The sequence below is a fragment of the Salvelinus alpinus genome, chromosome 14 (genome assembly GCF_045679555.1).
Source record: "Salvelinus alpinus chromosome 14, SLU_Salpinus.1, whole genome shotgun sequence".
Lineage (NCBI taxonomy): Eukaryota > Metazoa > Chordata > Actinopteri > Salmoniformes > Salmonidae > Salvelinus > Salvelinus alpinus.
Genome location: NC_092099.1, coordinates 30248735 through 30273197, shown reverse-complemented (window position 1 = coordinate 30273197; position 24463 = coordinate 30248735). Strand labels below are relative to the sequence as shown.

Here is a 24463-nt window from a genome sequence, read left to right as displayed (position 1 = left end):
GACAGAGGTATGGTGTGTAGATTGATGAGGATTTATTTAATCCATTTTAGAATATGGCTGTAACATAACAAAATGTGGAAAAAAGTGAAGGTGTCTGTATACTTTCCGAATGCACTGTATGTGAGGAAAAAGGGATAAACACTGAAAGGGAGAGAGATTGAGTGATTGAGAGATATAGGAGAAAGGAAGAGATGGGGAAGAGAGAGAAAGGGTAGAGAGATTGAGGGATTGAGAGATATAGGAGAAAGGAAGAGATGGGGAAGAGAGAGAAAGGGTAGAGAGATTGATAGCAGGTCTAAAAGAAGTGATGCTCAGACAGTCATATATTAATACTTTGCATTAAGAGCCTCTCTAATGAATAATTGATCTGCATGAAAATATAGCGATTTGAGCTCCTGGCGGGCTAACACAATGTTAAATCAAGCTGTGTGGGTCTCAGTGTAAGAGTGTGTACGTACCTGTGTGTTAGGGGGTGTGTGTGTAAGTGTACGGCTGTATGTGCTTGTAGGGTAACTCAATGTTAAATCAAGTTGCTAGCCTGCACACGTTGTGTGTGTTTGTGTGTCTGTGGTGTGTGTGTGTGTGTGTGTGTGTGTGTGTGTGTGTGTGTGTGTGTGTGTGTGTGTGTGTGTGTGTGTGTGTGTGTGTGTGTGTGTGTGTGTGTGTGTGTGTGTGTGTGTGTGTGTGTGTGTGTGTGCGCACCTGCGAGTGTCCATGCAACAGAAGGCTACTGAACATTCTGCCTCTTACTTATACTGTGAGAACATCTTGACTATGACAGGCTCTATCTGACAGAATAGGAAAATTACATCCTTGACTTGACCAGCTTTAGCTGCGTTTAATCACAGGTTATCATCTGAAGCAGCATATAATCACCAGGCCCTGTGTAGAGCAGGGTGGCATGGGAAACGTAATGCTCTGTTATTTCGTTGTCCAAATGAAGAGGGCAGCTTGGCTGTTGGTGACCCTCGATGTCGGTCGGCAGGAGAGATCACTCTCCTTCTGGTACATTATCTGAGGCTACATGAATTGTCATAGATGTTCACTCACTCCCACACCGAGCTCATTAGAAAAACAGGCCTCATTACTTTTCCCATCTGAGTGCCATGCCTATCTCTATTTCTATGGCTGAATTAGCAGTAAGGATATGGGAATAGATGGTGTAAATTATGTAGTTCATGTAAATGTCATTGTAGATATGCACAGAGTAGATCATATTACTGTCATGCCTTTGTATATTTGTCTATGGCAGATTAGCCATGATTGAATGGGAATATATAGTGAAATCTACAGTACCAGTCAAAAGTTTGGACACACGTACTCATTCAAGGGTTTTTCTTTATTTTTACTATTTTCTGCATTGTAGAATAATAGTGAAGACATCAAAACTATGAAATAACACATATGGAATCACGTAGTAACGAAAAAAGTAATAATTAAACAAATCAAAATATATTTGAGATTCTTCAAAGTAGCCACCCTTTGCCTTCAGGACAGCTTTGCACACTCTTGGCATTCTCTCAACCAACTTCACCTGGAATGCTTTTCCAACAGTCTTGAAGGAATTCTCAAATATACTCAGCAGTTGTTGGCTGCTTTTCCTTCACTCTGCGGTCCAACTAATCCCAAACCACCTCAATTGGGTTGAGGTCAGGTGATTGTCGAGACCAGGTCATCTGATGCAGCATTCCATTACTCTCGTTCTGGGTCAAATAGCCCTAACACAGCCTGGAGGTGTGTGTTGGGTCATTGTCCTGTTGAAAAACAATTATAGTCCCACTAAGCACAAACCAGATGGGATGGCGTATCGCTGCAGAATGCTGTGGTTGTAATGGGTGCGTGTTGGTGGCAGGGAAGTCAGGCGCAGGAGAACGAACTTGGTATAAACGGAGTTGTTTAATAAAAGTTAACAAAACTCCAAAAAACAAAATATATAAAATAATCAAAGTGGGTACAAAATCCGTTGTGCACCAACACATAACTTGCACAAACATACAATCAAACAATCACCGACAAAGACATGAGGGGAAACAGAGGGTTAAATACACAACATGTAATTGATGGGATTGAAACCAGGTGTGATGTAAGACAAGACAAAACCATCGGAAAATGAAAAATGGATCAGCGATGGCTAGAAGGTCGGTGACGTTGACCGCCGAACACCGCCCGAACAAGGAGAGGGACCAACTTTGGCGGAAGTCTTGACAGTATTTCAAGGAGCCAGAACGGCTGATACCCCAATACACACTGGAAGGGAGAGAGGTTAGTGGAGGAGTGGCGGAGCGAGTTCTGGGCCATCTCTGCCCAGGGCACGAATGCTGCCCACTCTCCTGGCCAGTCCTGGCAATAAGACCTCAGAAACCTACCCACATCCTGGTTAACTCTCTCCACCTGCCCGTTACTCTCGGGGTGAAAACCTGAGGTAAGGCTGACCGAGACCCCCAGACGTTCCATGAACGTCCTCCAGACCCTCGACGCGAACTGGGTCCCCGATCAGACACTATATCCTCAGGCACCCCGTAGTGCCGGAAGACGTGAGTAAACAGGGCCTCTGCAGTCTGTAGGGCCGTAGGGAGACCGGGCAAAGGGAGGAGACGACAGGACTTAGAAAAACGATCCACAACAACCAGGATTGTGGTGTTACCCTGTGAAGGTGGAAGATCGGTTATGAAATCCACCAACAGGTGCGACCACGGCCGTTGTGGAACGGGTAAGGGTTGTAACTTACCTCTGGGCAGGTGCCTATGAGCCTTACACTGGGCGCACACAGAGCAGAAGGAAACATAAACCGTCACATCCTTAGCCAAAGTGGGCCACCAGTACTTCCCACTAAGACAGCGCACCGTCCAGGCCGATTCCTGGATGACCAGAGGAGGATGACGTGTGGACCCAATAGATCAGCCGGTCGCGGACAGCAGACAGAACGTACAGACGCCCAGCTGGACACCGAGGGGGAGCGGGCTCTGCACGTGACGCCCACTCAATGTCCGCGTCCAGCTCCCACACTACTGGCGCCCCCAAGCAAGAGGCGGGGAGTATGGGAGTGGGATCCATGGGCCACTCCACTGTGTCATACAGCCGGGACAATGCGTCTGCCCTAACGTTCTGGGAACCTGGTCTGTAAGAAAGGGTAAACACAAAACGGGTGAAAAACATGGCCCACCTTGCCTGGCGAGTGTTCAGTCTCCTCGCCGCCCGGATGTACTCCAGATTGCGGTGGTCAGTCCTGATGAGAAAAGGGTGTCTAGCCCCCTCAAGCCAATGTCTCCACGCCTTCAAGGCCTTGACGACAGCCAACAACTCCCGGTCCCCCACGTCATAGTTTTGCTCCGCCAGGCTGAGCTTCTACGAGAAGAAGGCACAGGTGCGGAGCTTCGGTGGCGTACCCGAGCACTGAGAGAGCACAGCTCCTATCCCAGCCTCGGATGCGTCCACATCCACAATGAACGCCAAAGAGGGATCCGGATGGGTCAGCACGGGAGCCGAGGTAAACAAAGCCCTCAGGTGACTAAAAGCCCTGTCCACCTCAGCTGTCCACTGCAAGCGCACCGGGCCCCCCTTCAGCAGTGAAGTAATGGGAGCCGCCACCTGACCAAAACCCTGCATAAACCTCCGGTAGTAGTTGGCAAACCCTAAAAATCGCTGCACCTCCTTTACCGTGGTGGGAATCGGCCAATTACGCACGGCTGCAATGCGGTCACTCTCCATCTCCACCCCTGACGTGGAAATGCGATACCCTAGGAAGGAGACGGACTATTGGAAGAACAGGAATTTCTCAGCCTTGACGTACAGGTCATGCTCCAACAGGCGATCAAGCACTCTGCGCACCAGGGACACATGCTCGGCGCGTGTAGCGGAATATATAAAAATGTCATCAATATACAACACTACACCCTGCCCGTGCAGGTCCCTGAAAATCTCGTCTACAAAGGCTTGGAAGACTGATGGCGCATTCATCAACCCGTACGGCATGACGAGGTACTCATAGTGCCCAGAGGTGGTACTGAAAGCCGTCTTCCACTCTTCTCCCTCTCGGATACGCACCAGGTTGTAAGCGCTCCTGAGATCTAGTTTGGTGAAGAAGCGCGCCCCGTGCATTGACTCTATCGCTGTGGCTATGAGCGGTAGCGGATAACTATACCTCACCGTGATCTGATTTAGACCCCGGTAGTCAATACACGGACGCAGATCTCCCTCCTTCTTCTTCACAAAAAAGAAACTCGAGGAGACGGGTGAAGTGGAGAACCGAATGTGCCCCTAACGCAGGGATTCGGAGACATATGTTTCCATAGTCTCTGTCTCCGCCTGTGAGAGGGGATACACGTGACTCCTGGGTAGTGCAGGGTCTACCAGGAGATCTATCGCACAATCGCCCCTTTCGATGAGGTGGTAATTGAGTCGCCTTCTATTTAGAGAAGGCGAGAGCCAAATCGGCATATTCAGGGGGAATGCGCACGGTGGAGACCTGGTCTGGACTCTCCACCGTAGTAGCACCAACGGAAACCCCTAAACACCTACCTGAGCACTCTCGCAACCACCCCGTGAGAGCCCTCTGTGGCCAAGAAACAGTGAGGTTATGACAAGCTAACCAGTAGGTAGGTCCAGCACCACGGGAAACGCAGGAGAGTCAATAAGGAAGAGACTAATTCTCTCCGTATGACCCCCCTGCGTCACTATGCCCAAAGGAGCGGTGACCTCCCTAATCAACCCTGACCCTAATGGTCGACTATCTAAGGCGTGAACTGGGAAAGGCACATCTACGGGAAAAATGTGGATTTTTTGGGGGGGTCGAAGACTGCTCGGAAACGGCGGGTGAACTCCTCAAACTGGTCCAGGGCTTTCCCGGTGAGGCACGAGACGAGGGCGGACACCCTCTCACGGTCCGATGGAGCTGGGTGGACCGTGGCCAGATAGAGGTTTAATTGAAGGAGGAACCCCTGGCAGTTGGCAGCACTCCCGTTGTACTCCTGTGTCAAGGAGAGACGGATCCCACTGGGTTCAGGCGGGAAAGGAGCACTCAGGGGAGACCCCGGTTGTGCTGGTGGAGGCGCTGGAAGAACTCCCTGTCTCTCCCAGCGGTCTATTGTCTGGACAACGCGGTCCATGGCGGTGCCAAGATGGTAAAGTTTTACTGCATGCTCCTGGACGCGCTCCTCCACCTCTATGGCCGGGGTACCTTCTCCTGCTGACTCCATAGAAAGGTTGGTGATTCTGTAATGGGTGCGTGTTGGTGGCAGGGAAGTCAGGCGCAGGAGAACGAACTTGGTATAAACGGAGTCGTTTAATAAAACAAAACTCCAAAAAACAAATATATAAAATAATCAAAGTGGGTACAAAACCCATCGCACACCAACACATAACTTGCACAAACATACAATCAAACAATCACAGACAAAGTCATGAGGGGAAACAGAGGGTTAAATACACAACATGTAATTGATGGGATTGAAACCAGGTGTGATGTAAGACAAGACAAGACCAATGGAAAATGAAAAATGGATCAGCGATGGATAGAAGGTCGGTGACGTTGACCGCCGAACACCGCCCGAACAAGGAGAGGGACCAACTTCGGCGGAAGTCGTGACAGTGGTAGCCATGCTGGTTGAGTGTGCCTTGAATTCAACAAAAAAAATCACTGACAGTGTCACCAGCAAAGCACCCCCACAGCATCACACCTTCTCCTCCATCCATTCACCTACTCTGCATCGCACAAAGACAATGCGGTTGGAAGCAAAAATCTCAAATTTGGACTCATCAGACCAAAGGACAGATTTCCACCGGTCTAATGTCCTTTGCTCGTGTTTCTTGGCCCAAGCAAGCCTCTTCTTCTTATTGGCGTCCTTTAGTAGTGGTTTATTTGCAGCAATTCGACCATGAAGGGCTGATTCATGCAGTCTCCTTTGAACAGTTGATGTTGAGATGTGTCTGTTACTTGAACTCTGTGAAGCATTTATTTGGGCTGCAATTTCTGAGGCTGGTAACTCCAATGAACGTATCCTCTGCAGCCGAGGTAACTCTGGGTCTTCCTTTCCTGTGGCGGACCTCATGAGAGCCAGTTTCATCATAGCGCTTAATGGTTTTTGCGACTGCAGTTGAAGAAACTTTCAAATTTCAAAAAATGTTCAGGATTTACTGACCTTCATGTCTTAAAGCAATGATGGACTGTCGTTTCTCTTGCTTATTTGAGCTGTTCTTGCCATAATATGGATTGGCTCAAACACATTAATAAGAAGGAAATAAATTCCACCAATTCACTTTTAACAAGGCACACCTGTTAATTGAAATGCATTCCAGGTGACTACCTCATGAAGATGTTTGAGAGAATGCCAAGAGTGTGCAAAGCTGTCATCAAGGCAAAAGGGTGGCTATTTGAAGAATCTCAAATATAAAATATATTTAGATTTGTTGAACACTTTTTGGTTACTACATGATTCCATATGTGCTATTTCATAGTTTTGATGTCTTCAATATTATTCTACAGTGTAGAAAATAGTAAAAGTAAAGAAAAACCCTGGAATGAGTAGGTGTGTCCAAACTTTTGACTGGTACTGTTTGTAATGCAGTTCATGTAATTATACGTAGATATGTGTAGATTAGATCATATCATCAAATCATAATAGACAATCATTTTGCATGTACAGTCAATGGGAAGGCCTGATGTATATTACACCCCTCCCCTCGAAACCTCGCTGGAGCTCATGCTTAATTCAGCTTAACTCCCAGCTACAACATAACTTTAGTTCAACAATGAAATATTAAGCTATTTCTCTATTCTGTCTTCATCTATTTTTCTCTCTCTTCCCTTCTCCCCCTTTCTCTCTATCACTGTGACATTTATTGAATTCACTCTCTTCGTCGGAATGAAGTATCTTACTGTGCTTGTGTTGTTTGTATTTTTGTGTGGGACTAGGGTATGGTGATGCCACAGAGGACAGAGTGCTCAGGGCTGTGAGTAATGGGTTTTTCTTTAACCTTGTGTATGGTGAGTGGACATACTAGTGATGTGGCTCTCTGAGCAGCCCATGTCCAGTCAGACCACTGACAATGCAGAAGTAGTTACAACGCCTCTGAGGCTCAGACAATCGGATGACAGTATTCATGGTGAGATAACAGACCTATGTTCAGGTATTTGTGTTAATGTGTGTTAATGTTCCAGTGGCGTTAAAGACTTGTAAGGGTGAAAATTTGTTCCTGTCTTTGTGTGTGAGGTTGGAGAGGGACCTGATGTGTGTGTGTGTCACAGGTGGCTGGTGGCACCTTAATTTGGGAGGATGGGCTAATTGTAATGGCTGCAATGGTATAAATGAAATGGCATCAAATACATCAAACACATGGTTTACATGTGTTTTATACCACTCCATTCACTTGATTCCAGCCATTATAATGAGCCGTCCTCCCCTCAGCAGCCTCCTGTGGTGTGCATGTGCGCGTTAGTTTGTGTGTGAAGACACACTACTCTCACACATCCTGCTCTGTAACACTGGCAAACTCATGTGAAGCCCGAGAGAGATGCACCAAAAGAAAACAAATGAATAATTTATTTACTTTCTGGATGCACTGTGAAAATATGTGAACGTCAGAAGAAATATGTGAACAAATTTCTCTCCCTAAAGCGAAACCAGCACAGGGTTTCTCCCTAACTAACCTTGTTCATGCTCGCCATGAGGATTCAATTCAAGTTCATTAAAAGATCAAAACATCAAAACAATGTAGTCTAAATTGGAATTACTAATGACTGGACTCATGCTATTACTGTAATGATTGCTATTGAACTAATCTAAAGGAATACAGTCTGTTCTGAATACTCATCATCAGTCATACAAGAGCTGGATGGCAAATTATGGGATGAGACCAGTAGGGAATCTAGCAGTTCCCCTGTTTCCATGGAGACTGCTATTTCTCTGATCAGAGTACCTCATATCAGGACACCTATGCCTGTCAACGCTGGTCTCACCTTTAACGACACAGGTCACAAACTCTGATGACACGTCAAAGACATACTCTGTCTCTAAATTGCAAGTCTGTGTAGTTTTGATGCTAGATAGATGCACATACAGGACACAGTGGATAACAAACAGACAAATTATTACCATAGAGACCATTATTTATGAGGTAGGATGTGTAATTCTTGGATCATAGGTGCTTTGTATGCACCTAGGCCTACATGTACACAGCAAATTGGCCAGTGTTGATTTTTCAGTGTTACATTTATAGTGTTGATTGAGGAGTTAAATTCCCTCTGTAAGAGTGAAATTAACAGTCAGTGGTGTAAAATAACTCCCAGTGTTGGTATTAATAACCAGAGTTATTGTTTTACACTGTGGAGTGTGATAACAGTCCCATCAAAACCACAGTCATCATTATCATATTTCCCAGTATGCTCTACTGCATGTTGATTTTTTACAATTGTTTTTAATATCTGTGTTTTGCATGTACATTGATTAATCTTATGCTACACAAAGATAAATGACACATTTCTCTAAACTAATCCAATCAGTTAGTTAGATTTATTGAGCCCATTACTGAAATGGTTGTTCCAGTTTAAATGGTTTAGGTAGTCTCCTTTATCAATTTCCATGATCCTGAATGTCATTCTGAATGTTGTGGGTGAATAAGAATTCCAATTGTTGGATGTCCTAACTCTGTCTTGATTCCAATAAGAATTACACATCACTTTGCAAGCTAGCATAATGTGACTTGTAGCCCTGATGTGGCCTGTAAACCAGGAGTTTCCTAACACTACTGAATTAAGATAAAACTAGGCCATCAAAGTAAGGCCTTATGATATAAAGTGCCTTCAGAAAGTATTCATACCCCTTGAATTTTTCCACATTTTGTTGTGTTACAGCCTGAATTGTTTCTCACCGATCTACAAACAATACCCCATAATGACAAAGTGAAAACATGATTTTAGAAATGTTTGCAAATGTATTGCACATGAAATACAGAAATATCTAATTTACTTAAGTGTTCACATCCTTAAGTCAATACTATGTAGAAGCACCTTTGGTAGTGATTACAGTTGTAAGTTTTTCTGGGTAAGTCTTTAAAAGTGTTCCACACCAGGATTGTGCAACATTTGCCCATTATTCTTTACAAAATTCTACAAGCTCTGTCAAATTGGTTGTTGACAACCATTTTCAGGTCTTGCCAAAGATTTTCAAGTAGACTCAGCCACTCAGGAACATTCACTGTCTTCTTGGTAAGCAACTCCAGTGTAGATTTGGCCTTGTTTTTTAGGTTATTGTCCTGCTGAAAGTTGAATTAATCTCCTAATGTCTGGTGGAAAGCAGAATAAACCAGGTTTTCCTCTATGATTTTGCCTGTGCTTAGCTCCATTCTGTTTATTTTTATACTGGAAAAACTCCCCAGTCCTTAACGATTAAAAGCATACCCATAACATGATGCATCCACCCCTATGCTTGAAAATATGGAGAGTGGTACTCAGTAACGTGTTGTATTGGACTTGTCCACTTTGTATTCAGAACAAAAAGTAAATTTCTTTGCAACATTAAGTATTACTTTAGTGCCTTGTTGCAAACTGGATGCATGTTTTGCAATATTTGTATTCTGTATAGGCTTCCTTCTTTTCACTCTGCCAATTAGGTTAGTATTGTGGAGTAACTACAATGTTGTTGATCCATCCTCAGTTTTCTCCTATCACAGCCATTAAACTCTGTAACGGTTTTTACCATTGGCCTCATGGTGAAATGACTGAGCAGTTTCCTTCCTAACTGAGTTAGGAAGGACGCCTGTATCTTTGTAGTGACTGGGTGTATTAGTACACCATCCAAAGTGTAATTAATAACTTCACCATGCTCAAACGGTTATTCAATGTCTGCTTTTATTTTTTTACGCATCTACTAATAGGTGCTCTTCTTTGCGAGGCATTGGAAAACCTCCCTGGTCTTTGTGGTTGAGTCTTTGTTTGGAATTCACTGCTCAACTGAGGGACCTTACAGATAATTATATGTGTGAGGTACAGAGATGAGGTAGTCATTCAAAAATCATGTTAAACACAATTATTGCACACAGAGTCCATGCAACTTATTATGTGACTTGTTAAGCACATTTTTACTGGTTAACTTTTTTACAGTGCTTTTGGAAAGTATTCAGACCCCTTGACTTTTTCCACATTTTGTTACGTTACAGCCTTATTCTTAAATGGACGAAATAGTTTTTTTCCTTCATCAATCTACACACAATATCCCGTAATGATAAAGCAAAAACAGGAGGCCACTGTGTTTGTGGGGACCTTTAATGCAGGTAGAAACATCTCAGGGATGATCAACTGAAACAGGATGCACCTGAGCTCAATTTCGAGACTCATAGCAAAGGGTTTGAATACTTATGTAAACAAGGTATTTCTGTAACATAACAAAATGTGGTAAAAGGGAAGGGGTCTGAATACTTTCCAAATGCACTGTAGGCTTGACATATTAAAGGGGTTGAATACTTATTGACTCAAGACGTTTCAGCTTTCAATTGTAATTCATTTGTAAACATTTCTGAAAACATAATTCAACTTTGACGTTATGGTGTATCGTGTGTATGCTAGCGTCCAAAAATGTAAATTTAATCAATTTTCAATTCAGGCTGTAACACAACGAAATGTGGAAAATGTCAAGGGGTGTGAATACTTTCTGAAGGCATCACAATGTATACTGTATATTTTCATAGTTTGATAACATTTGCCTAGCAACTCAATTGTTGAACGCCACAGCCTTTTTAAAGGGAATAATTCAACAACCATGTCTGTGTCACTAACAAATACTCTCATGGGTGGTAACTCTACAATCACTCAAAAAGAAAAGGCACCCCAGGAAATATTGCAATGAGGTTTACACTACACAGCATTTCATTATATTTCACTCCACTGTAGAGTGAAATTGTGTGATTTTTTTCACCCCACAGTGTGTGAGTGCTTGTTTTGGATATATTGGGTGGGAGACATTATAAGGACTTGGCCCTATGGCAGGAGTAGCCTACATTCCATCACATCACTATCTAATCTGTGACTGAATTGTTATGGGTCGACAGCCATCCACTAAATCCTTTTGTTTTTTTCCCTTTAAAAACACAGAGATTACTACTCAAAGCTGTCTATCGTTTACATTTACACCACAACTTATTTTAAGGGTTAGGCAGGGTTAGGCAGATATATTGGAGTGTTTTCAATAGGGATATTCAGCTGTATTTTCATCATGGTTTATTTATAGTGTAAACACTGCCAAACAGTGCTCAGGTATACTATGCCAAACCAAAATATTTGGGCAGCCCCTCTTGATTTCAAGTTAGCTCTAGCTGAAGTGCTGAATCCCATATATGTTGTAAACTGGTTATAGGAATCATAAGGCTTTGTGTTTATTCTCAGCTCATAGGATTAATCTATGGCCCTGTATATTTTGGAGAGAGAAATTGAAAAGCAAAAACACATGCTGTTAAATAAATCTCAAGACTATTATTATTGGTATCATAAAATTCAAGACCTAATATTTCATTCAATAAAAAGTGACATGTAATATCCCATGCCCATACCAAGTGTATGCTCTATCCGATTTACTGCATGTGAATACATTTGGAAATTGTAAAATTAATCGATTTAGTCACGCCTTTTGGCCAATTGGAGTGGGTCGGTGTCAGTCCTTACTGGGTGAATTGTAGAAAGTAGCCCGTGGGGCGTGGTTTCTGCTTGGGGGTGGGATTGTGTGGCATGCTAGTTATTCTTTCAAATGGCAGGGAATACGAAATTACAGCGCTCAAAGGGAATTTCTTCCAACCAGGAAATGACATACAAGGAATACACACCAAGGGAATATTCAAAAAATATTGATTTAAAACTGAATTTGCAGAAGAAGGACGACTCGAAGCCGTTGAAGAACAGCAACTGATCCTTTTGACTAAACTATTGATCAGAAACATATCTGAAATGTGAAGTTATTCTCGCGGTGTGGGTTTATCAATATATTTGTGCCCGAACAATGCTTTGTGTAGGCTATGAACAACACTCAATTCTCTGATCAACGATAATAGACGTTTTGGATACTTTTATAAACAATTAAAATACAAAAAGTAGGCTACTGTGGTTAATTTGCGGTGGATTCGGTCCATTGACGAATTCGCTCGGAAGTCCATCCTATGGCACGTTAATATTGTATTATGTTCTGCCGCTAGGGCGCCCGCCCATCGACTCCGAGTGTTTTTTTTGTTGTTGTAGCGAAGCAGTGAAAGGAGATTGACTTTACTGAACCAACGTGCGTTTGGATAGCGCTATATCCCCGGAGGAAGAGGACGCCCACGGAAATTAAGTATTTTATGTACATTCTCAGCAGAAGGACTTTACGTATTTATTTTACATATTGATCCGAAAAAATCTTGGTGTTGGCAAAATTCTAAATAGCGCACTAACAAAGCAAGACATCCACACACGCTGGACTTTCCCTGCTGAGGTGGTTTGGCTTTCTACAGCGAAGGGCCTCCGCAGTCTCTCTGTCCGATGCGTAGGAAAGGAAGAAGGGTCAGGGTAGGCGTCTTTTATGGGTGCATATCGTCATTGACAATAGGATAGATACAGAGAAACGACACCCGAGTCTACCAAGCCCCGCATCTCAGAGCAGGATACGGGCAGTAGGCGACTTCGCTATAGCGGAGGGGATCTCAGTCTCAAGTCAACCCAGCAGGTTCGATCCCCGGGTGGCACCAGACCTACCCCTTCGTCGCCCGCACAGGTGGTCTGCCATAGATCCCAAAATTTCTGCCTCAAAACAGACGGAAGTTTTGCCTCGCCAAACGGATTATAGGAACGGTGTCTGAGGGGAGAGAAAGAAGGAAGACAATGGGCATCCGCACGCTCCTTACTGCGTGTGCGCTGCTTGGTAAGTCACGCCTGTACCTATTGCTTAGATTGGACACATAGTCATCTTTCTCTTCTCTATTTAATTACATGAGATAACAAATAAGAACCCCGAATGTTATTCAATTGTTACCATGCACTTTCAAAAAAGGATAGCTCAGATGTGCGAGTGCCTTTTTAGAATTGTGTCTATTTAATTAATTAAGAAGAACAGTTCGTCCCCAGACTCTGACACCTGAGTCATAGCACACCTGCATGCCAAGACATCTGCATGATGACACACCTGAATGACAAATCCAAACTCTGAGTGTATGTAGGTGTGAGAGTGTGTGTTTGCCAATGCCACCTCAGTAGGAGTCACTGGTCTAGGGAGGGGGCATTGTCTTAGTCACTACCAATGATGTATATAAATCCATCATTGCTCACTACTCACTTACAGAGATGCCTTTGGGACAGCTGTGTCTGCGTGTTTATCCGTTTGTGTTTCACAGCTCTATTATAGCTGTGAACAAGTTATTGTTTTTCTATCATAGTGTGTGTGGAGGGGGGAGAACTAGCTTCATGTGATATTTGGATGTAAGTCTCAGATTAACCCGCAGACTCAAGCTCCTCTTTCTCTGGATGAGTTGGATAACAGTGACCACATCCCCTTATTAGTGCCTGTAGTCAATACACACAGACACCTTACATTTTTCACTTTATATAGCACCTTGGGACACTCGACTATTCTCTCTCTGTCATGCACATTACATACACTTTCACTGACACATATAGCATAGCCTACCCAGTACACACACCAGATGGCTGCTCTGTTCCTGGATGGGAGCCATGTTATTGCTGTGGGGGGATGGATCCCTGCCATTGGCTTAGATTAACAGTCTTCTTGTTAGTTCACTTGCCCTTTCAGCTGGTCAACTTCATGTAGGAGATATTGATTGATTAATACATTTGAATAATTTTACATTTCCCAAGGTGAAATTAAGGTGTAGAATGAAATACAATACATCATAGAAATGCTATGGATTTCCTATAGAGATGGACAGCAGAAAAACAGAGTACAATATGTTGACTGTCTAATTTTCTACTTTACAGAAAGCTCTTACACGTGGTGGTAATGTAGGGTGCTGTGTAAATGATGCGTGTATTACCCTGTAGTCGTGGCAGAGAGAGAGAGCTCTGAATCCCTGAACCGTTCTGGTTTATATAACTAATAGAAAGTCTAATGTGTTGTTCAGCAGGAGGCTGGCTGGTTAAACAGTAATGGAGAGATGCTTCAGTTGTCTATACTGGCTCAACTGACTGCAGAATAGTTAGTATAGGCTCTCTATGACTGTTTGCTGCCAAAGCCTCTGTATGCACTGATCTCAGGCCAGTTTCACTGTGTAGTTTAAATCCACCAGTTGAGTCTCATGGAAACCAATAGTTATGAGGCAGTCTAACATGCAAATGTAAGTCTAGCTGACTCGTCCCTGCTAGTGCAGTATCCTAATTGCTGTCAGTTATTAATTTTACTGGCATTGAATTCACTCAACTTTGTCAATATTGTTAATGGAAGGCCAGTCTAAATGGTGTTTCCTTCTGACTATCCAATGCTCCCCACAGAATGACAGCTGTGTGTCACAAACACACACTTTTAGAATGAGAGGAATTTTACCTCTTGGTCAAGGAAGAGTCAGCATTGTTTAAACATTGCTGTGCGTTTGAGTGGATCTGTCGTGTCTTTGTGGATGTTACTCTGATGCTAAAACTAAATTATTGGTGGTATATGACACGCTTTAGGCTTCTAACATATATTCCAGCTGTTTGGCCAGCAGATGACCTGGGTTTGTGTATCTATGTGCGAGTGCCTATGTATATATACAGAGCAAGCATGTCTAGACAGTGCTCATAATGCAATCGCTCACCCTGTCCCTGGCTGTACATCTGTGTGCATTCTACAGAGGCTTGGCTGGGAAGCGTGTTTCTCCTTTGTGTGCATGTTTTTAGGATATTCCTGGTTTGTAAAGGTTTTTGACTTTGCTTTTATGTTTTATTTTGCTAATATGTGACTCATTTCAGGAAACTAGATGTATGTCACACATCTCTACTTCACAGGAGAAGACTTTGAATGTAAACATGATTCGTAGAAAAAAAAATCAAATGCATTTTTTTGGGGCAGAAATGCCACCTGGACCATGTGAACTTTCATGTGCCTTATTAACAAACGTGTATGCCATCTGTAAATATGAGTAAAATCGTTAAATTACAAACCTAGTTGGTTTAGCCACGGAAAAAGACAGGAACTGTCTTACTAGTCAGGATTGGCTGACATAATGGATGGGCTGGACATGCTGAGAGATGAGTTCAGATTGTCTGCCATGTCTCATGCCTCTGTCTATAACATGAGCTGCTTAGTATGTAGGCTTTAAAAAACATGTATAATGAAGAACTGCACAAGTGTTGCTCCTCCTCTCCACTTTCTGGAAGACAATCCTGACATGCTGACTCTTTCTGACTGAAAATGAATCCGACAATGAGGAAATCCCTGATTTTAGGTAAAAACATTGTAATTGAACCAAACATTGTAGAGTCTTCTGATGACAGTGACGGGGAAGCCAACAGTGTTGTTGTCACAGAAGAAGTGGACCGAGTTTAGAAATCAGTTGAATGCCGGTGGATGATAGCCAAGGAGAGGGCAACCGTGACAGAGAGGGACATGTGTTCATCCCTGTATACGGGTAAGATAGTCTAGCTAGCATTTTCAGATATTATATATTTGTAATTTTGTCAAAGTCATTTTCATTGCCAGTTAAAGTGTACTGTTAACGAACTAATGTTAGTTGGCTGGCTCGCTAGCTAACGTTATGTGTATGATCTGTGTAGTAATAATATTCATATCTCAGAAATCCATTTGCATTGCTAGTTATAGCCTAATGTTAGTTAGCGAGCTAGCATTGAACCTAGTTGATTATCTTTAGCTACTTGCAGATTCATGCATGGTGGCCAGCTATGGCAATCTGTTTGTATTGCTAGTAGTATGGGTTGGGATTATTGCTGCGTTCAAAACAACTGGGAACTGGGAAATCGCTGACTTCAGTGCAAACATGACAACTGGGAACTCGTTTTGAACGGTCATCCAACTCGGAATTCCAACTCGGGAACGCGGGCCTCTTTCTAGAGCCCCAACTTTATGACCTGAAGATCACTGATATCATGATTTGACCTTGTATTATTCCAAGTTCCCAGTTGTCTTGAAAGCACCATTAGGTTAATTGTTTAGCTTGCTAGCTACATGTCTAAACAAACGACTCCACTTCACCAGATGATTACATGACCCATCAAGTTAGCCAGGTGTGGGTAAGAATCATCTAATAATTATAAAATATTAATCTGGAAACATTCTATTTTTGATATTGCTACTGTGCAAAAATGCAAGTAACCATTTCACTGTACCATTTACATCTTCTGTATCCTGGGCATGTGACAAACTTTGATTAGGATATAGGACTCGATAAAGTTTTTTTTATCAGGGGGTTTTCCTTATTGGAGGCTACTACTTTAACCACTTTTAGTTGAGAAATCTTAGGTTGTTTACTACACTAACTTACTCTCTCTGTTTAGCACATGGCCTCACATGTGAATCCTTAATGTGTGGGTGGGGCTAAGGCTTATGAAGGTGTTAACTATGCTGAATAGGTGTAGATAAGAAGAGCTCTCCAGTAGGTGTCCCGAAATATTCAATGGCCATTTTCTCAAAAGTGAGGTTACAAGTTTATCAACTTTCAAAGCAGAATTACTTTCCCATTGTTCCTCAACTGCATTGTATGATATACCATTTTGTAGTCTCTACTTTTATCCAATGTAAATCTGGAGGCTTTTCTGTGTGTGTGTGTGTGTTTGTGTGTTCTGAAAGTGTGTTTGTAGTGTACCCATTACATCATGCTACTTCATCACATTGTTTCCCTCTATCTGGCTTGTTTACCTGACAACAGCAAGACCACTACAAACGTCATTCACTTACTGTAGCCCACCTGCTTCTCTTTCAACTCCTCGTGAATATTCAGAGATACAAGTCATTGATAGGTTGTTGTCTGCTTCCGGCTGAGAGAGAGCACAACGTTTTGATTGGTGAAGGATCAGTAGACCAGAAAGATCAAATGAGTCTGGACATCAGACCCAGACCTGCCTCAGTAAGTACTTGGGTAGTTTGTTTCCTTTGATGGTAAGTCTTTAGAGAACAGTGTGTACGCAGCCAGAGCAGGAGTCAATTTTACAGTTGCCCTCAGGGCTAGAGAGGACCCTGTAATGCTGAGTTAACACAAAGGTAGGGACATTCACACTTAACTGTCACCGCTGCTAACTACCGCCTCAACACACACTCCTCTCACACTGGAGGGTTTTAACAGTCAATTTTACTAAAGCACTGCGACCTACTGTTACACTCAGTAAAAACCTGGTGCTGCTCTCTCAACATAGTTTAGGATACATTCTCTGGACATTAAAGATAAATTGGAAAATGGCCTGCTTATTTTTAATCTCCTTCCTGCTTAAATGAATCTGGTGCCTGTCTGCAGCATCTGGTTTGTGTCTGGATGGAGTAACTCTGTAGTGTCTGCCTTGTTTCTTTCTGTAGTGGTGAACTCTCTTTGACCTCAGAGCTGATCACCAGAGTTCCGACAGCTGTTGATGATTTTACAGTTGTGATTGCAGGCCTAAATCATTTACAGTGCACATTTTTTTTGTGGGTTTTTGTGTGTCTTTATGTCTGAGGTACCTTCTCTCAGATAAGATAAAAGGCAGTTTAACTGGTCTGTTGGGTTTGGGTGGTTATTTCCTTGACATCCCACCCCCCTCTTCACTTTAAATACCACCATAAACTACCATCCACTTTGAATACCTCCCCCTTTTTAAATAATTTTTTAAACCTTTATTTAACTAGGCAAGTCAGTAAAGAACAAATTCTTATTTTCAACGCCAGCCTAGGAACAGTGGGTTAACTGCCTTGTTCAGGGGCAGAACGACATACTTTTACCTTGTCAGCTCAGGGATTCGATCTTGCGACCTTTCGGTTACAAGTCCAATGCTCTAACCACTAGGCTACCTGCCGCCCCTTCTCCCCTCCCTAGTTTAGAAGGGTGAGTAGGATGAGGTTGTCCCCTAGACACTGGTCCAAAATCAGTTTTGCCTAATGGTTAGGATTTATAGGGGGTAAGCTGATATTAGATATGTGCCTAGGTGCAACTTCTACTCAGAGCTCTGTTAGATAACAGGGTAGCCCAGATTCCACTCCTCCAGATCCACCCACAATACTTGGGTTTACATACCCAGAATCCTCGCTGGATTCTCTGCCCAAACACAGCCTCAGTGGGATGCGCATGAGACGCAGGGTTACTATGGAGACAGCTCCCCTGCTGCACAGCACATCCACAGACTCTGTGACACACACACACTTACATAACAATGCACACCTCCCTATAGTGTCCCCCCCCCCGTCTTACACACACACACCCCCATGGCTGTTTTTTTTGATTGAAAACAAAAGGTGAATAGGATACAGTCAGCATGGGTCTGAGCTAAGATAACCCACAGGGACATTGGAGGCATCTGATCTGATTCTCAAATCAAATCCCTGTAACTCAAGAGGAAAACACTGTGTGTGTGTTCGTGAGAGAGACCGAGAGAAACTGTGTGTGAGAGACTGTCTTTGTGTACGAGCTTGTACGTGTGTGTGGCTTTGCTTCACTCGCATCCTGAATGCCAAATTGACTGACAATGGTAGAGAAGTCTGTTTGAAGAGTCTAATTATTAGTTAATTAGTTTCCTTTCCAATCTGTGGCTTAATACACAAACGGGGAGAGATGGAGAGCAAGCTGTCATACAGAGCTATTAACGTGTGGGTTTGGATAATTATAGAAGACTGGAAGTTGGATTTATAGTGTTACATTAACTTGAGCAGCTGTCTGGAGTTTGTACCTACATGTGTGAGGAGTGTGTGTGTTCCTGGATTGCAGATGTGTGTCTCATTTAAAGGAAAGGTGTTTGTAAAACCTTAAACTGTTTTTGTTGATAATGTTCTGTGTTTGTGAATGTATGGGGATAGTTCTATGTCCATCCCTTTGTCGTGCTGTTGTGTTGTTGGCTGGTCTGATAGGGTTTAGGGCCCTGGGGAGCAGAGAGGGCTTTTGCACAGGGAAGCAGGTGGCTATATGGAGTTAATGGACTGTGGGAAGGGGGGCAGAGGGCGACACTTCAGATGGGACAGGACAGGGGGCAGAGTACGGTCTCTGTGTGTTAGGGAGTGTGAGACACTGGCTGTGTGCTACAGTAGGTTTTTTATATGGATGAGTGAGTTGGTCACAAACACTAAATTTTTAACCATGTCCATTATGGACAGAGGCGAGAGAGGAGCTGGGCAACTTTAGCCTTCCTCGCCATCAACTTCAATTATGAATGAATTATTGGTCGGGATGGGTAGAGACACACTCAGAGAGGTAGTTACCCCCTGGTGTTCTTGGCCTGGTCTCAGCAGCTGTGATGTGCGGGCACACAGATGGGGTCATGCGTATGGTGGCCCAGGAGGGCCATGAATTAGAGCTAGTTGACATGAAGAGACCAGGACCTTACATGACACTGAACTAACATGAGAGGAGACTCCCCAAAGTGTAAGAATGAGCCAGCTCTGCCTCTGCATGTGTGTGACTGACTGAGCAGTGCTTGATGTTCTTTGTACACTCAGGCTGCGGTCTCTGTTCTTGCTCAGAGGTTGGACCTTAGCCACAACACAACTGCTTAACAAAACACCTTCTGAGCCTTTCTCTCCCTCTCTCTATACCCATCTGCGCCCCCATGTTGAGATGAGGTAATAGCTGACATGATGGTTTGGTCTATCTCTCTCTCAGCCTGGCCTTGTTGGTGGCTGCAGGGCTAATTTTGACCTGAGAGAAGCAGGGGGAGGGAAGGACTGAGGATTACTTAAGGGACGGAAATTACTGAGTTGAAACACAAATGCCCTTTTCCCCTCAGTCTCTTTCCAGCCATTTCTCTTTCTGCCTTTATATTTTTTCTCCTTTTGCTCTATTTCTTTCTCATGTTCCCTCTCTCTCCTCCTCTCGCTCCATCTCCTGTCTGTTCCCTCTTTCCCCTCCTCCCTCCATTAGTCAGTGGTAAGGGCTGGTGGTCAGTCATCACAGTGCTCTGCCGGCCTGTCTTTTAACTGGTGTGTGATGGTGGGTAAATTACACAGAGGATGTGCTGCTGGACTACTCTGCTGTGTGCCTTGAGTGCCTTGAAGCTGCCTGTAAAAACACCCTCTCAGCCCCACACTGTCTACTGACTGACTGACTGTCTACTGACTGACTGTCTACTGACTGACTGTCTACTGACTGACTGTCTACTGACTGACTGTCTACTGACTGACTGTCTACTGACTGACTGTCTACTGACTGACTGTCTACTGACTGACTGTCTACTGACTGACTGTCTACTGACTGGGCCGAGGAAGGCTGAGGGCAGAGATGGAGTCTGTTGCATTGTGATTGTTTGACCTCATAAACCCACAGAATGCCCATGTACAGTGTTGCCATAACTAAAGCCTGTCTCTCTTCCACATCTTTGAAAAGAGATGTCAATTAGGATAGGGTTTTGAGAGGGGTTAAGTGGTAAGAAAAAAAAGAAAAAAAAGTTTTTTTTCTTCTTATGGGCAGGTGGGACGGTAGCGTCCAATTACTCTTATCTAGAGTGACTTACAGTAGTGAGCACATACAGTTTCATATTGGTCCCCTGTGGGAATCCAACCCACAACCCTGGCATAGCAAGCGCCATGCTCTGCCAACTGAGCCACACAGGACCAGTTCAATTCGGAGTCCTATAAAGGCTAAAGATGAGATCTCTCCCTTACTCTGACTCATACTGTATGTAGTGTGTGTCTGTCTGTTATACTGGCTCTGAGAGAGAGGTCTGGCTGTATGTTATACTGGCTCTGAGAGAGAGGTCTGGCTGTCTGTTATACTGGCTCTGAGAGAGAGGTCTGTCTACATTACAGCTTCTCACAGAATAACACTGGTGAAAGGATCCCATCTATAATAAAATAGATGTAATGTAAGAGCAGCATTAATATGAATCCAGGCCCATATTAATGTAATATGTAGAGAAATAGGCTTTACATCTGCAGTCCTCTGAAATGAATTGATGGCTAACATGGTCCTTTTCTTTCAAATTAAAATTTGAATTTTCTTTCTGTCTGTCTGTCTGTCTGTCTGTCTGTCTGTCTGTCTGTCTGTCTGTCTGTGTCTGTCTGTCGTAATGGGTGTTAATAAAGGGGCATGATGTTAAGGGATTCCATAGGGAGAGATTTAACCCGAGTTTAGAGCGGGAAAACACACACACACAGTGAAATATACTCATTGTGTTTCAGTGTGCCTCCGGCATGTAGCACCTGTTTGTGTCAAGAACTGCAACGTTGCTGGATTTTTCGCACTCAACAGTTTCCCATGTGTATCAAGAATGGTCCACCACCCAAAGGACATCCAGCCAACTTGACAACTGTGGGAAGAATTGGAATCAACATGCTATGGACACCTTGTAGAGTCCATACCAAGACGAATTCGGGCTGTTCCAAAGGTTTGGTATACTCAGTGTAGGTCTACAATTGTCTTTCTCAAAAAAAATTACTCACTCAAGTAATCGAATACTAATAAAGATATTATATTCCCATCCGTAAGGCTGAGCCCATTTATTTATTTATTTAATCTATATTCATAATCTATCCCCTTTTCAGTGCCTCCAGTTGCCTTACCGCCACACTTCTTACCCCTCAAAGTAGTGTGTTTGGTGGAGGAGTTGAGACAGGACTGGGATTGTGTCCTCCTCTACTCTGTAGTATGGCCCATATGGAGGAGCCAGCTGTGTGTGTGACAGAAATAGATCCACCTGGGCATTGGACCAGCCAGGCAGCGTTGGCATGTGCAGCACTCAGCCCTTAGCATCCTGGGTATAATGAGGAATGAAGGGGGGAGGGAGGGAGAGGTAACAGGACTGTCTTATGTCTCCACTGATGCCAGCAGGATGACAAAAGATGGATGACTTCAAATATGATAAACTGTACGGTGTGTTTGTGTGCAACTCCCACCTTAGCAGGTGTGTGTAATTATCCTGTGAGGGTTGGAGGAAGCTGGTGGTGTGAGTGCTAACAGTACAGTGCTGTGAGATGATGCTGTTTTCCAGCCACAAATGATTGGATTAGTGTTTACCCCCCTTCCACTTAGCATAATCCTCTTTACAGCTTCCTCTTTTGTGTGTGTGTGTGTGTGTGCATAAGTTGTTGTTCATGCCAAAAGCTTCTAAGTCCATTCCTCTATGACCCGCGCTGAACAGCAGTTTAAAACGGCTCTGAGGTCAGATTGAATCTTTTTAGTGACATTGACTGCCTGCCTTTGCCTGACCCGAGGGGCTGAGGTGGCGACGGTGTTACAGTGAGAGACTGACAGTGGGCTGTTGGTGGTAGAGAAAGCGCTATAAAGAGCTTGTAAATGAACGCTACCAGTCCCAGGGGCAGCGAGTGATAAAGACAGTGCAGCCAGAGGTGAAGAGGCAGCCAGATGGAGGGTACAGAGGGATTAGTTTGTAGGGATAGAGTGATCAGTTAGAGGTCTGGAGGGGTTGGCATGTAGTTGTCCGCCTCTCAAAACAGCCTGCAGAGTGCTGTGTTGCTTTGAAGTCTCACAGAGCCTCTTAAATCCTGCCTGAAAAGATGCAGAGAACCGCGAGGCACGGAGGAGAGACAGGAATTTACTCAGAGAGAGAGGAAGGGAAGCGGGAGAGAGACTGGAGGGAGCGAGAAAGCGTAGAGGGGGAGAGGCTGGGTGTATGAGGAGAGGGAGAGTGTGATGAGAGAGAGAGACGGGAGAAGGAGAGAGAGCCTGACAGAAACGGAGAGTGAGAGGTGGGGGAGGTGAATAATGGTTTCAGTGCTCATACAATATGAGCAGTAGCAGCCTAATCATGTGGTGAGTAATGTATTGTTGGCAGTAATACTGGACCAGGGCAGCAGTAACATGAGCATCGGGGAATACAGCACCGTGACTCTGAGCTCTATGTGGTCAGACTGAATGGCGCCCTGGTTACTAATGGTCTGGTATTATGTTAATATCTTCTCTTACTGACAAGACAACAGAACCACAGAGAGTGGACGAGAGAGGACAGAAAGAGAGTGGACGAGAGAGGACAGAAAGAGAGTGGACGAGAGAGGACAGAAAGAGAGTGGATGAATTATGACAGAAATTGAGTAGAAGAGAGACTACAGAAAGAGAGAGGAAGGGAACTGATAAATGTAATAAATGATAAACGATGACAACCTCCCAATATCAAACCAGTGAGGTATTCCACACATTAAATATCACACATTTAGTGCAGATAAAAACATCAGTATTTTGGCAAGATTGCTATTTTCCTGGAGGCCTCTCTCTTCTCTTCTCTTTATCCCCCTGAGACGTTTTGGTGTGTTTAACTGTCCTGCCTGTGAGTTCATGGCCAGTTCTATCTTATTGTGGTCCATTGGAGAAGTGAAGCGGAGTGATTCGTTTTTATATATTTTTTGTTCTGAATCGCTGTTCTTTTTGAATTGAAATCCCTTTCAACTGAGGCAGCCAAAAACAAATCAGAGATTTGTAACGCTTTTATGAGCTCATGAGCAAAATGTGCCTCAAAATGGGAAAAAAGACAAAGGACCACAAAACAAAACCAAGAAGGATCGAAATAATATGAGGAAAAACACAATCTTACTCTCACACTATAGCGCGCGCACACGTTTTCTCTCGTTTTGTCGACTCGCTGAGCACAGTCTGCATGCATTTGTTAATTTTTCAACAAGATAATATTTTCTGCACGCATGCGCAGACACACACCTGATCACCGACAACTATGAGGGAGGTCAGAGACCTGGCAGTGTGGTGCCAGGACAACAACCTCTCCCTCAACGTGAGCAAGACAAAGGAGCTGATCGTGGACTACAGGAAAAGGCGGGCCGAACAGGCCCCCATCAACATCAACAGGGCTGTAGTGGACCGGGTCGAGAGTTTCAAGTTCTTTGGTGTCCACATCACCAACAAACTATCATGGTTCAAACACGCCAATAAAGTCGTGACGAGGCACGACAACACCTTTTGCCCCTCAGGAGACTGAAAAGATTTGTCATGGGTCCCCAGATCCTCAAAGTTCTACAGCTGCACCATCGAAAGCATCACCGCCTGGTATGGCAACTGCTCGCCATCCGACCGTAAGGCACTACAGAGGGTAGTGCGTACGGCCCAGTACATCACTGGGGCCAAGCTACCTGCCATCCAGGACCTATATACTAGGCAGTGTCAGAGGAAGGCCTAAAAAATGGTTAAAGACTCCAGTCACCCAAGTCATAGACTGTTCTCTCTGCTACCGCACGGCAAGCAGTACCGGAGCGCCAAAAGGATCCTTAACAGGGTCTACCCCCAAGCCATAAGACTGCTGAACAATTGATCAAATGGCCACCTGGACTATTTACATAGACCCCCCCCACCCTTTGTTTTTACACTGCTGCTACTCGCTGTTTATTATCTATCCATAGTCACTTTAGCCTTACCTACATGAACAAATTACCTC

At 43.9% G+C, this 24463-nt stretch overlaps 1 protein-coding gene across 2 annotated transcripts in view; it reads left to right on the top strand.

The window, feature by feature from the left end:
* Window positions 1-11733: 11733 nt before the first annotated feature.
* Window positions 11734-24463, top strand: part of LOC139538747 (immunoglobulin superfamily member 3-like) — a 90616-nt gene continuing 77886 nt past the window's right edge. For both annotated transcript variants that reach the window (XM_071341138.1, XM_071341137.1), the window contains exon 1: window positions 11734-12875. In XM_071341138.1, the coding sequence (XP_071197239.1) occupies window positions 12836-12875 (40 nt within the window). In that variant the 5' untranslated portion in view covers window positions 11734-12835. The remainder of the gene's footprint in view (window positions 12876-24463) is intronic.